Source organism: Anopheles moucheti, chromosome 2, assembly GCF_943734755.1.
Source record: "Anopheles moucheti chromosome 2, idAnoMoucSN_F20_07, whole genome shotgun sequence".
In the NCBI taxonomy this organism is placed as follows: Eukaryota; Metazoa; Arthropoda; class Insecta; order Diptera; family Culicidae; genus Anopheles; species Anopheles moucheti.
Genome location: NC_069140.1, coordinates 72,954,959 through 72,970,262, shown reverse-complemented (window position 1 = coordinate 72,970,262; position 15,304 = coordinate 72,954,959). Strand labels below are relative to the sequence as shown.

Sequence of the window (15,304 nt, the reverse complement as noted above, 5' to 3'; positions counted from 1 at the left end):
ACTCCTCAAGACGCACACACGCACAGAGCTTAGCGTTCGTTTGGGCGTGATTCACAAATGATCACCTCTGCTGGATCGCACAGTTCGTCGTGCCATTTGTTGTGGGTTTCTCTCCTCCGTCAGCACGATCGACACGTTTCACGTAAGCATATTGCACACACGAAAAAAAAATCACTTTATTCGCTTCGGAACGATCTGATCGATTCCGTGAACATTTCTGCACCGTTGCACTGTTGAAACTTACTGCTTGCTGTTTACCACTCCGCTTGTGACCGCAAACACTTGCCCCAGTTAGCACTTGCACACATCACGAGCACACACTCCAGAAGGATCTCGGATTGCTGTACACTTTGTTGGGTCCCGCAGCTCTACGCGAATATACGCGGACGTCCGAAAAACTTCACCGTCAACCACCGTTTAACAGCGCGAAAATGAGCAACGCGAGCAGCCACCCTCTCGCTGATGCAAAACCCCACCGAAGGGAGGGGGTAGGTTTGTTTCGCGATCGACGGTCTGTTTCTCTGCCGTACGCTCGCGCCGTCTTCGAAGGGCTTGACTTGAGCTAACACGTACGTAAAGCGCGTATACCCGACGCTATCTGCTCCCGCGAAATACCTTCTGCATTCATCTCTCGGTCTCTCCCATTCGTTATTTTGCGAGCAAATCGCTTTGCTGAGCTTGGATCAACTCTAGAGCTGCGTTCCCCACAAAGCTACAGCTGTACAGATTCGTTTGTTTGTGTTTTCCTAAGCCCTCCATTGATCGTTGACGGAAGGGATCTGAAAGGAAAAAGAAGAACAAGCAAAACGACCTGCATGATGCGTGAAACACATGGTTTTTGTTGTCCTAATCCCAAGGACATATCGCATGCGTAAGCATGGACATGGCCAACGTTATAGAAACAGAGAAATTATAGAGTGTTGAACGGATGGAGCGTATTTCTCATAAATGAAGATCAATGCATTTGTATCACTCACGGTATTACTGCCACAACTCTTCTGCTATCCTTCCAGTAAGGAAAATAACGCTTGAATTGTACGTTGTGCGTTTTTCGTTATGATTCTTTGATCAAGTCTTCATTGAAGAATACGCATTTCTTGATAGCACAACTACTTGAATTTGGGTGCTTTTTCCACGCTGTACAGCGATGAAAGTTAAAACATATGACAACAATGCCCTACCAGCTATTTTGTTTAATTGAAGTGTAAAAAAAACATCAAACTGTTTTAATAAAAAAACGAAATCGTTGAACAATAAAATTTAAACCCATGCAAGCGATTTTTTAGTTTCAAAAAGGTTGTGAAGTAAGGGAACAAAACTTCATTTGTTTTCTTATAACATTACCACCAAAAAAATATCAAACGCATTGAAAACACGCAAATGCTCCGTAATTATGGCGTCACATAACCTAGAATAGTTATTAAATCAATAAAAAGAAACTGCGACTATTTTAAAGTTGGCTGCTTCTGGGACCACACGGCATCATTCGCAGAAGCTTGTCAACATGCCGCACCATCTCAAGCCGGCTTCAGTTCAACCCACCGGCATATTTGTTCGCTTCCTGTCAGCTGTACGTGCGAGCAAATCAGATGTTTGCTACTCAAAATGACGCTAGAAAAATGGCGATATCGTTTGATCAGAATCACTGTTGAAAATATTTATTTTCTTCCCAATAAATCGGTTCAACATTTAGGAACGTAAAATACATTCCATCCGCTGTAAACGTCAATGAAATATTTATTTTCAAACCACCCGTACCACACACACACAGGCGCGCATTCAAGCTTGGGTGGACATCAACAAAAGAGCGGCTCCGTTTGACAGTTCTGTGAATGTTGTTTTTTTTTTCGTTTCCTGCGACAGCAATAAAAAGGGATTATTCTCCAAACTACCCGTACGTAGCCCGATACGGTCGTCTGTACCCTAGTTGAACGAAAGTGCTTTTTTGTTCTGTGCGAAACTAGTTTACCAGTGTGCACTCGTACGCCTCGTCGAAGATTCATCCCGTACCGCTGGCTAACGCCTGTGCGGAACAGATTTGGCGAAAAAATCTGGACAACGAGCAGAGAGCGCTCGTGCTGGGTCGTCGCAATGGGTCGCCATTTTTGAAAAGATGCGTGCTATTGGATACTGCGGTTGGAGCAATCGGATGTAGCTGCTGAACGTCGACAGGAAGCTAATAGTGAGTATTTGTCGGTGCAAGTGTTTCTATCGTCGCGAAATCGAATTTCAACCATTGTGTCTTATCTTAACACGTTCGTCAGTGTTCTTTTCTGTTTAGATCACTGCCGTTCTCAGTTCTCCTTCCTTACGTGTACGTGTAGCTAAGTCGTGTCAAGATCCCTATCACAGGTTGATCTTCAAAAATACATTCCTAGATCGAAAAGTGATTTAAGACAAGTACACGACCCAGGTTCAGTGTCTAGAACCGTACGACTTTCGGCTGTCATCTTTTACGACGTAACCTCAATCGTTCAGACGCTTCAACCGGAAGCAACCATCCTAGCCACACATCTGGCATTGTCATACGCACACGGGGTCTGCTGAGACTAGTCAATGTTGTAATGTGGAGTTTTCAGTCAATTATCGCCATGACAGGTTCATAGCTTTATCGAAAAACAAATGCTGAGTGTGACTTCTTTGATCTAGTTGGCCGATTCCGCACCCCAACTTCTGAACCCGTGCTGCCATCGCGCGATCGCCATTTTAGTGTTGCCTGATGGAAAAAACAAGATGGCGGACTGATGCTAAAGGAAATGGTTAACTTCTGGATCTGGGAGAACTCGCGTCAGTCGCAAGTAGGCTTAGCTCTGGAAAGGTGACGTTTGTAAGGAGTGTTGGTTACGATTGTGAAGTTAAAAAAACCCACTGCACTAGTGAAATGTAATTAACAATGATTAAGAGTTGGAAATAAGTGAAGCTTTTTTACATTTGTGAGCGACCGTTGTGCGTGTGTGTGTGTGTGTGTGTGTGTGTGTGAACAGGTAATTTTTGGAAGGAATACTCTTGCATAACATAAAGGAAGGTGGTACAGAGCGTTAACATAATTTTTCTTCTTTTTATGTTGATCTAATTTACCTGTCATTCTTATGCTCGCTCTCCTTCCCACCACGTTTTCCCTCCTCCTTCGTTCGGATTGTTTTCCCATAGTTTGTGCTCACTGTAGCAATGTGTTTGAAGTATCGATTGCCCTTGTCTCCGGGTAGGAAGCAATAGTAGCAGCAGCCCACACTCGTTCGCGATACTTCCTTCTGAAAGCGATTGATTGTTTTGTCTGCATATTTCGTGATTATTGTTGTCAAGCACATCTCTTTCGGTGCGGTAGATTTAATTCTTTGGTGACACATGAACATTTTCAGCATTTTCCTTCGGCATAAGCGTCTCGCGGTCGTGTCGTGTCTTCGCTGCTGCTACTGTGCTGTGACAAGGGAAACATAGCTCATTTTCACGCATTTAACTGGATGGATGCGACAGAAATGTTAGAGCCATGGCTGTGTAATGGTAAGAAAATGCCAATGCGTTTGGTGTGTGTTGTAGGGTTTTCTGTCTGAGGGAGGTTTTTGGTTGTTGTTTGGTTCTCCTCCTGTAAAGGTGGGTGTCTCGTAAAGGAATGGATGCGCAGAGGAGTGGTGCGGAACTCGGGTACAAAGAAGGAAGGGTGGTGTAATAAAAACACACAGTTTCTCTGTGTCGCTGTTGTACGTCTACCTTTGGTTGGGTCCCAATATGTGTTGCGCCGTATTGTTGTGCGTGTGTAACAATGACTAATATTCAATACATCTCAGCCCATGAGGCTGTGAAGGGTTTGATTTTTCGGAACTATTTTTGCTGCGTTTCGCTTCCTCTCACGCTTCACTCCTTGGGTTTGGCAGAACGTTTTGCGCGTGATTAATATATCCTCGATTTGATTTCCTTGCTGGCTCAATGTGCATATGCCGTGGTAGCAATAATTTATCTATCTATTGTTTAACTATGAAGCAAACAATTGTGTCAGTGCTAAACACGGGTGCCAACAATTGTGACAAGCAAGTTCATCGTTGTGGGGATTAAATTCATTATTTTTTCTGCCCGCGTTAGTTTCGCTTTTCCAATCCCCATTCATCTAATTGATAGTCAGCCATTTTATCTTTATACGACATTTGTGCCTTTCGTTCCGTGCCGCACCTTTATCCATGCGCCTAGAAAGAAGTGTGTTAAAGTTAAAGTAGGAAAATTACACCATCAAGCGTTAAAAGAAGTTTTAAGATATTTGTTATCAACATTAGCTTATTCACAGCCATTAAGCGGAAATGGCATTGTACTAGCATAATGGCGTGGTTCATTGAAAATGAATTAAAATTCTAACACTCATATCAGCTTATAAAAACAACATTCATTCTACACATTTTTTTTTTTTTGACGTCACACCGTACCACCGAGATCGTTGCAAACTTTCAAAGTTTCATATAAAAGTGCAGCGCGATAACATTTGTGCTAGCTCCACGAAAATTAGCAATTTGAGTATCCTTTTATAGTGTACAATATGGAAAATCTCTTTTGAAATGAATTACTAGCAACAGCACGATCACGTAGTTCGCGTCGGGTCAATCTTGTGCGGCCATCTTGATTTCGTAGTTTATCGATTTAGGTGAACCGTGTAAATCGTATGAAATTTGCTTATGTGCTTAACAAATGGTTCAACTTTTTTGGCGATAAAATGTCATTTTCTAAATATAGTTTTCTTGGTTTGTATGTAATATGGTGTGCCTTCGTATCGTTGCAGACTCTCGTTCTCCTTGGGGTTTCACAAATACGCACCAATCCTGCCGTCAGCCCAGCTGTCCACATCACTTGAGCTGGAGGTCTGCACTAGAACTGAAGGTGCGTTTCAGTGGAGCACCGGTTGGCTGTACATCTCCCATCCACGGCGCTAAGGACAGTAGTCCTGTAGCGTTTCCGTATCGGTTGCGTATTTGCCGTTTGATGTATAAGCCACTGCCACACGGGAGTTGCAAATTGGATCCGCGCCATCATCGAAACCGTCGACTGGCGCTGGTCAGAAAGAGGGCCATACAGCTAACGCAAACGTTTGCCGCTCGTCGTGCCATACCACAGTACTTTCAGAAGCGCATAAAGCAAAAATTACTTACCAGAAAAAGTGCTTTGCCGATAAAACGTTTGACCGAAAGTGCTCCATCCGTGCGGGAACAGTCTGTTGGCAACGGAGAGAAAGGTTTGGACGAAACAAGGCCCGAAACACCGGAAGTTGAACCTTGTGACACCAACAATCCAACAGAGGAAGCGGATTCAGCTGAAACAGACACTCTTGAAACACGTATCGGTACGGATAGCTTAGACAGTAGAGTTGTTACTGTTGCATCACCTCAGAGATCCGCCGTAGATCGGGTAGACGCGCTCAAAACCTTCAAGGAATACTACTCAATACAGTGCGCCATTAGGCTACTTCTTTCAATGTTGCAGGAACGAATGGAAGAGGTAGAAACGATGCAGAAGATAATTATTCCCGCTTGCAAAGAAGAAATGGTAGTCGAGGCTTCACCCGTGATTGCGCATGACACCGAAGTCAACGAAGGTTTGGACGACAATGATCTAAATGGGAATGAAGCTTCGGTTAAGAACGAACCCAATAGAACACCTGAGCATACGATTACGGATTTCGATCCCAATAAGGAAAATAATATGCCGCTAGTGAGTGCCGTGGAGGCGACGTCTCCGGCAACGGTTGCCTTAAATCGCATGAACAGCACCCCCACTAAAGAGGAACCCAAAGAGGACACCAAACCGTACAGCTTTCTGGAAATATCCAAAACGGACATACTCGATCCATCCTACACTTGCGATATTGAGCTGGAACCACTGGAGGAACGCAAAAACCGCTCTATCGTAGATTCGCTACTCAACAAATTCAATCTATCGCCGCCGGTAAAGGCTTCAGTACCGCCCTCATTTTCCGACAACGGCATGGATACCATCGACGGACGCCGTAGCTTGCGAGATCGTACCAAAATTGCCGCTAGGCCAAGGTACAGTGAAATACCGGAGGAACCGCGCAAGATGCGCGTCTCGAAGGTGTTCGGGAAGCTGCACAAAACGCTCAACATTGAGCTCGACTGCACAAACTCCAACTCGTCGACGGAGTTCTATGGGTTCGATGAGGGTGAAGTGGTTAAGCTGGATAAACCGAGCCTGCCCGGCCTGTTGCCTACACCGATTGTTAAGAAATCACAGCCATTTGCGCCATTCCTCACGTACGGCAGCAGTATGGAGGCAGAACATGCAAAAGGCGATAATGAAACGCGAAGTGATCTTTTCCGCGAAGAAGGATTGATATCGTTCGGTTCGGTACCACCACGGCTAGAGTGTCCACAGCGTCCAAACGATATGGTTAGACCGCGAACAGTCGCACAAAAGCGCATACTGGTACAGCGGGAAAACGATATTAGGTACCTGATGATCGATAATGAATCAAAAATTTTCCATTTTCTGAAAAAGCGTAGCAGGAACATCGATGTAGCGCTCGACTTTTGTCGCATGAAAGAGCTGCAGGATCAACCGATACCATTCACCCACAGCACATGGCGAGCGCTGGCGTGGCTGCGGACAGAAAAAGGAAACTACTATTTCCAAACAGTGACTATTGACAATCGGACGATTAGGCTTTCCGGATGCCGAGGCAACCATAAAATGAAATCTCTTTCAAAAAACTCACTATACTCTAGTCCGGTGATAGCGTCCCGTGGTCATCGTTACCATTACGTAAACAACTGTCACTGTCCGGCTCTTCCTGAAGGAGTAATATTAAATATCACGCAAGAAAATGCCACTCAGAACAAATACGAAAAGGAAGTATCTGAGCAAAGGTTTCTACCGTATGACAGCAGCAAATATCTATATCGCAGCTCGTCCAGCAATACCGGGTACCAAAGCAAACGTTCCTATCCGGGCACCAAACCAGGCCCCCTGTCCTCGAAATGTCTGCAACCTTCGCCGGATGAAGACCCGTGTCTTGGACCGTTGGAAATTTTTAAAATGCCAAAGGTGGAGCTTGAGGTATTTCCGAAAATAAATCGCCCACTGGATGGTTTCGTAAAACCATATTTGAAAATGATACTACCCCATGACGATATAACTGAGAACTGGGCACGATTTGCCGTCTCCACCTTAACTACTCCCAAGGAGGAACCGAAAGAGGATAACAAGTGTACAGATGAAAGCGAGGAGCGATCTTTCGTTTTCGAGTTACCGTACACTAATGATCAACACCGGATGTTGGTAAGAAGGCGTCTACTGGCGTGTCCCGGTTCACCGATGAGCGTTGACGTTACACGCTTTACGAAACTTATGGACGAGAAGCTAACGTTTCGGACTGCAATTGACGAAGCATTAGCGCGTGGAGAACGGGATCAAATCGATACGGATGAGTTAGTGTGTGCAGATATGCTTAGCGCCATCACGGACTCGGTGGCCATCGCTCTAGCAGAAGACGTGCTCGTGAAGGACGATCCGGATATCGAATACGCGAAAAAGAAAGACGATATTCGTGTGTATCATGAGCAAATGAGCATGCCCATAAAAATCGAAACATCGTCGGAGCCCGTGAAGTCTAGAAATCCATCGCCTTCAGTTGCTGCACCCAACGATGTTGGCTCGGATGCAGACACTATGGCTGCTGTCAATGGCAATGGGCCTGAATGTAGCAAAACGATCGATGCTGCCAAGGCGAAGCTACTGTGAGTATAACATTCCATCCATTATCGTTTTTGGATCGTTTGTGCATGTACGTAGTTTTGATAACTTTGGTCGAAATTGGTATAACATAAACGTCACTTACATGACTGACTTGGTTTTAGTTGGTCGTGCTACACTTGATTATTCATGGGTATTAGAGCTGTACTTTTAGATTCCCATCTACAACCTAAAACGTCCTATAATTTGCATGAAACGGATGATAGTTTTAAGCCAAATCTAATAGAATGGAGCTTCGGGAAATGTTATCCTGAACATGGTTTATGTTCGGGAAATGGTTTGAACAGAGTCTATCCGGTGTTTGGTAGCGTAAAACAAATTATTTGGCATCTTTCAATCGACGTTCCCAGGGTCTCAAAGACTCGGCATGGAGGAAATATAATAACGCTGTTATTTAAATTAATACCACCATCATATTCCGCTATCATCCCACAACTCGCATCTCATCTCTGAACAGGTGTATTGACGCAATAAACGTTTCCCCCTTCCCCACTAGCCGAGAAATGAAACGTCTCAACGCAACCATTATCGAAGGACCCAGTGAACCTACGCAGAGTCCTTTCGAACCTGGCCGACAACAACGGTGCGATCCTCTATACTGTTCCAAAGGCTGCATTTGCGATGTGCTGTACAGTTCGCAATCCGTATCGGTAGCCAATATTCATCGGAAACAACACTGCGGTCAGATTGATTGCATATTCGGGTGTAATTGTGGTTTCGCCGAATCATCTAACATGTCATATCCATCCAAGGTAAATATATGACTGTTGTAATTATATAAATTAATACGCCAATATGGTTCTTTTTGTTTCACAGTATTGCACTAACCAAGAATTAAAGTTTGATTTCGTTAAAATATTCAAAATACGAGAAACAATGTTTACCATGATAATGGAGTATCACTTTTCAGACTCCATTATGAAACGCTAAATGCTAAATGAGCATGAATGCCATGAATAGTTAGGAAAGTTTATCGTAAACGAGTTCAAATTTTATTACTTTAGGTATCGAGAACATTATTTAACATGTTTTCGGAAATATTGTGTACAATTGGCCAAATTGGAATGGACTGCCACATACAATAGCAGGTTTTTTGTTTTTAAATTCTTGAAAAACATTACTATCTTAAAAAAAATTAGGTGCATTCAAATATCACTTTACAGGGTGTTAGGCTGGTGTGTTAAATTATAATGTGAAACTTTTTACTACCTATACTTCAGGTGGACCTCGGGGATGATGAAGAAGGTGATACTTCGCTGTCCAGAGCGGAACAGAGATACCTTCGGGAGAAAGCTACGGCATGTCTGGCGAAGGAAGAACGTGAATTCACCCCGACCGTCATACTGACCAAAAACACAACGGTACTAGTGCAGAATAAGGAATCTGAATGCAGAAGGCTGAAGAAAAAACCGAAAAAGTATGACGATTACTACAACGATCAGAGCGTCCAGTGTTTGCTGAACGGTGGCAGCGTGAAGGATGTGTCTGGATACATTAGTAAACCTCCTCCCAACGCGAAACCATTGACGAAGACTGAAAGAATGCGGCATGCGCACGTCTTGCTGAACAAACTTCCACAGTTGGCCGATATCGAACCGCTATGCATGGTTCACGATCTTTATCGATGCTTTTGTGGTGGTAAAGCGACCCAAGGCAAACCGTTTTCGTTCACCGAGGAAAACTGTATTCCAATTGCGTCAAAATCATCTGAGGGGCCCTCGCTGGTCGGCACTTCGTTTGAGATGACATCCAGTGGTCGTATGACGAAAGGTGGCAGTCAAACATTGGCAAAACTGCGCAACAAAGACCAGGAAGTGGTAGAATCCCGAATCGATACTACAAACTGTTTGTCTCCGCTGATAAACGTCCGGAAACGATTGTACTCTTTCGAAAAACCGCAGGGCGACCGCAATGATGGAAAGGTAATGAAAACTCAACCTGGACCAATACAACGTAGAAGGCGTGATAGTTCTGAAGAATCATATAAACCACCATACGAGCGGAAAACGGCCAAAAAGAGCAGCAAAACAGCGAATGATACTTCGTCGGTTTCGTTTGGTGGTACCATCCGAGCACGGCGCGCATCGGTCGCACCAGGGTATATATTAGCCCAGCAAGATTTGACTTCACGGCGACCATCAGCGGCAACGCAGCCAGCCCACAAACAACTCTCTCTGGCCATGAGACGAGCATCTGTAGCTTCGCCTCACTTAATGGGACAGAAACCAGTAAAATCTTCCAGCGCGTCATCTCGCCAAAGCGAAGCGTTTGAACATAACACTGCAGACAATTCACTTTACACCATTGTTAAACCAACAAAAGCTTCTGGATCGTCCAAAATCAATAATCTCATCCTGAAACGCGTGACTTCACAAACTGCGATGTCCCAACCGGCAACGGTGCCGAAACTAGCGAAATCATCGACACCGCCGAAAGCTGCAAAACAAACCACAAAAACACTTATCAAAGCAGAGACTAATACATTAAGCGTCCCCGGATTTTCTGTCCGAAAACAGATGTCAGTGCGTGAACTAAAACAGCTAATGATGAGAGAATGTAAGAATGCAAATGCAGAGGAAAACGATGCACCGATAGCTTCTAGCAGTAAGCCGACAGCACCTCCTGTGGTTTACATTTTACTGGCTGATAGCGAAGAAAACATTGACAATGAACCGCAGCTAAACATCCTTACCGAAGGTAGGAAGAAACTAATCATCAACGGCACACGCAGATCGTTTGTTGAGAGCACCGAATTTAAGAATGGTTATCCACCTGCACGTACCATCCAATGCAGGAATCGCTCCGTTTATATCGTGCAAATGGCAACCGACAAAGAGACTGTACCGGAAGGGAAATCAAATACGAACCAAACACTGGTCATAAAAAATGTCAAGTCACTGCGCCAGAACACTGAATCGGACGCCTGTAGCAGCAGCACGTTCAAGGATGATCCATCCAGCAATGATGTAAAGCAATTCAGTATTGCATCGAAACAGAACCATCCGATTCAATCGCAGGAAGGGGCCACTACGGAGGAAAAAACAGACCGTCTGCTGTGTTCGTTGATGTGTCATATTAACGAGTTGCTTCGACGTAACAACCTAGACCTCAGCCCGGGCAAGAAAGGCATCTTGCACATCTGCCGCTGGAAACATTTGCTTAGCACGTTCGTGCTTGGGGAGATTGATGTAATGGATCTAACGCTTACAGACGGAACCGTCATGACAATTATTACCAAAAATCCGTCCGAACAGCAGCTGATGCCGAATGTGAAATATCGGTTCAGCGCGAAGCGACTTACGATCGACAAAATGTTGGACTACGAGCAACCGTCGCTGCTGATGAAAATGATAGTGTGTCAGGTTGACAACGTGAAGCTGAGCAATCTGGCATTGGTGCTGTACGGTAATCAAAATTTCTGGCACTTTTGTGGTTTCCTCAAGGCTAACGAAAAGAGCTTCAAGTCAGATTCCAACGTGCCGAGAAATCCATCGAAACATGCTAGTGCAAAGATCAAAATGCGCCTGAAGGAATACTACCAGAAAACGTCCCCAAACAGAAATCCGATGGGTAGCATCCGCGCCCGAAGTGAGCGTTCATCCTTACCACATACGGTCAACCTGCAAGGGCAGCAACAAAGCAACAATCAGACGCCTTCGACAGTTTCGCTTAGCACGCAATCTAACATTGAAATCCTACGCAAAGGTCTGCAACAGGTGCACTTTCCGCTGGGGATACTTCCGGGTTTAGTGGGCAATGCCGGCGGTTGTCGCTGGATGCGGTTAAAAATCGAGAACGATTTTAGCCACATGTACCTACCGAGTTGGCAATGTTGCATTACGTACGGTACAATAAAGAAGGCGATATACGATGCAAATCGAATGGCCAAACCAATCAGCCTGGAGACACCAATCCCGAGGGAGCAACTTAAAACGCAGCTGCTACCTTACGTCTACGCTTTGCCTAAGGAAGGACATGCGCTTTTCCTCGGCCCGTACAAGAGCTCAGAGACCAAAATAGATGTGATACTCTGTCAGAGTGTGTCGGGTAGCTTGTACGAAAGGGAGGTGTACGAGCGGCTCCACGGTATTGCGTCGAATGGTAACCCAAAAAAAACCTCAGGATGGTGGGTCGATGCAATTACTTCACGGGTTGCTTCGGTAGATATGCGGGATGTACTGGACATAAAACATAAGCCGACAGTGGATGCAAAGAAAACTAGTGTCCCGAACGCACCGACAACTACCCAACGATCTCTGCTCAAACGTAATAACGTCTCAGCGACAGCAACCTCTGCAACGCCTAACGAAGCAACTATCATTGACAAAAGGGCAGAGAAAAAAAGGTTCGATGAAGTTACTATTAAGGACGATTCAGACAGCGACGACGTGGTTGTGCTGGATTCGAATGTAAATGATGAGCTCACGATATTGCCAGCCAAGGAAATTGTGGAACAGGAAAGCAACGTTGTTAATGGACAACACCCGCGCAAAGAGTTCTCTGTTGAACATAATGCAGTAGATCTGTTAAAGCTGGTAAAAGGGACGATGAAACAAAATCAGCGGAAGAAACGCGAAATAGCCCTAAGCTTAGAGCTACAACGCGCTTCGTCAACTAAACTAGCTCTAACACCACTAGCCGATGGAGGTAACGATGCGAACAGAAAGCGAAGTATAGTCGGAGGGCCCCCAGCGGCTGAGTTTGCGATGCCTGCCAAGGTTCCTCGTCGCTCGGACACTTTGACACAGAATGAAAGTGCATCCTTACATCATCTGCAGCAGTTGAATAGTACAATTCAGCGGAACAATTTCAGGCGACTATCGGTGTCGGGCCCACAGCTGCTGAAAACGGCTTCAACTATGAACTGCAACAATGGCACCATTTCTATCACTCCTCTCAGATCAACGGAAACGACAGTGCCGGCTACAAAGCCACATACTTCTGTACGACAATCGCATACATTAAATAGTCAGGCGCAACCGGAACTGAGAATAACCCCGAATAGTGTAACCCACAACATCGGCTTTAGACGATTATCGTTGTCAGACCCTCAGGCATTGAAAACAGCTTCCGGTATGATGCGCTCCCATGGTACCATTACTATCACTTCTATAAAAGCTCCGGAAACGACAGTTCCAGCAAAAATGGCTCAACATCCAGCTCGACCATCCCATACAAGCGGATCGAGCGTATCAATCACCACCGTCGAGAATAAGCAATTAACGACTCGAGCGCCGATACCGAGATCTAGATTAAACTCCGTTGCCGTTGAACGTTTCAATCGAACACCGCCGACAATGCTTCAGGTAGACGAGCAGGAGAACGATGTTGTTTTGCTCGATGACGACGATGATGATGAAATGGTGGACAATCGTGCGGTGAAGACTTCTGGCCAAACCGAATGTGCAAAACGCTTGATGCAAAGGAACTCGGGCGATGTGTTAAACGGTATTGCTACCCAAGCAGCCGGGCAACAAACGTTACTCACTAAGGAGCAGCTAGCCCTGATATCCCGCAAATTAGATCTTAAGAAGACGGGACAACAGGATGGCTACAATTACAACAGCGCAGAAGGTGTACTGAAAATTTCCCGCTCTCTGTTAAACACTCTCCAAAGGGATGGGATTTTACAACAATCCGTTGGTAACGAAGCAGGTAGCTCGTCGGTTGGTAGCGAATTGCCCAGTAGTGAAAATGTTGTTAGTGTCGCTTCGAAGTCTAGACCGGTTAACGCAACTAAGGCGGCTACGCCATCGACGACGACCATCACGATGCCTCGCATGAAGGTCGTACCACGGTTGTCAGTTACACCTGCATCGACTAAAAGGCCATCCGACAGCGGTACTGGTATCGGTGCCACCGTACAGTCCGGTGCCTCTGGCCCAAACCCGGCTATCAACTTGAAGTACCTGAACGACGAACAAAAGGAGAAAAAAATAACATCCGAACCACACACAAAGGGCGTGCTGGAATCGAAAATTCCTGGACTCGGACTGGTGGAGGCCATACGGTTCAACAACCAAGAGGTGATCATAAACTTAAAGGAGCTCACCATAAAGAAACAGCTGGTGAGCGTTCCAAATCTCGAGGCCGCTGTCACATTGCTAAATCAGTACGTATTGCGCTATGCGCTGGAAACGGCAACAGTGTAAGCTCACAAAATGCATCTTCCCTTCTAGGTTTATCCACCGCAATACGTACGCGTTTAAGCCGCTGGACCTTGTCATCAAGTGGCAGTTCAAAGAGCGAACAACCGTGGTGAAAACAGAGGAAAAACTGACCAGCATTATCAGCCAGTGTTGTGTAAGTAAATTTAAAACAAATGGAACTGAATAATGTTAATTAATGTGCCCTCATTTTTACATGCATCTACTGCTACGACAGCTCATCACGCCGTATGGATTGGTTAACCTGTTCAAGTCGGAGCAGATAGAAATGATAAGACATAACGCACCGGGATTGTACGAAGATGTATTGAAGATGAAGCTATCCATGCTGTGCTTGGACAAAAAGAGCTACGAGGAAGCAAAGTGTCATGAGAACGAGGACAAAATATATGAACGGGTAAGTCTGTGGAGTTGTGGCTTCTGTTGATGTGATGAGCCATGCTTTTTAACGTATTTCCTGCTTCTCATTCTCGTCCTAGGCCTTGTATACTATTAAATCACTGGAGAAGAAGCGACAGCATTTGTTGCAACAGGTCAGTCAGTTTGGCAAACAGGTGAAAGCTAATGAAAAAAAGGTTAGAGATCTTAAACAAGCCTCTGTATCGACGAAGACAAACAATGCAGCATCCGGTGGCAGTCAGGAATCTGTGATTGTGATTGATGACGACTAATGATGGAGATGCTGAAAAGAGCAGCAGGTTTTAAGTTATACACCGTCTCGTGTATAGCCTGGACATCGTATGCATGTGTGAACAGTCAATAACGCACTAATGGTATAGACAGTTCCGTTTCCTTTTGTGGCGCAAATCGAAGGAAGCACGTTCAGCTAGATCATCATTAATTGTTTAATTTACACTATAGCTAATTTTATGTATGTTCATAGTTCCTTCCTATGTGGTTAAACTAAAAATAAAGCAATTCTAACAAGAGTACGTAAATTCCATGGAAATGACAAAATGCGTTATCTCTTCTTCAATGTAGATGTACAGGATCCATAGTGTTGAACAATTATTTCTAGCTTACTCAAAGCCTCTATAAATAAACGAAATAAAAAATTACAGGTTCCTAGACTTTTATTTGTTTGGTTAGGTATGGGATTTGGCGAATGGACCGGACCAAAATTAGTCTAGTAAGCCAGAAATGGCAGGCATCACCTAGTAGATCATGGAGAGCCCTTCCATAGCTTACAAAGGGCTCCATGCTGCAATTTCATTAGCACTAGTACAGCATTTATTACCGCTTCCTTTTTCATGAGGAAAGCTCTTTGGATTGCCTTCATACCTCTACAGTTTAGTGAATACTTTAATTTTAGCCAATCACGTTTGTGCTTTCAAGATGAAATTCGTAATCCTGCGCCGTTTGACAGCGGTTGACAATTAATTGCACGTAAT

General features: G+C 44.8%; 1 protein-coding gene across 1 annotated transcript; it reads left to right on the top strand.

Annotated features, from left to right (window-relative positions):
* The first annotated feature begins 4,737 nt into the window (after nt 1-4,737).
* On the top strand, nt 4,738-14,916 carry LOC128298885 (uncharacterized). Its single transcript, XM_053034696.1, has 6 exons — nt 4,738-7,730; nt 8,204-8,498; nt 8,967-13,858; nt 13,926-14,049; nt 14,131-14,310; nt 14,393-14,916. The coding sequence occupies exons 1-6, from the start codon at nt 4,738-4,740 to the stop codon at nt 14,582-14,584; spliced, it is 8,676 nt and encodes a 2,891-aa protein (XP_052890656.1). The 3' UTR covers nt 14,585-14,916.
* Nucleotides 14,917-15,304: the final 388 nt, after the last annotated feature.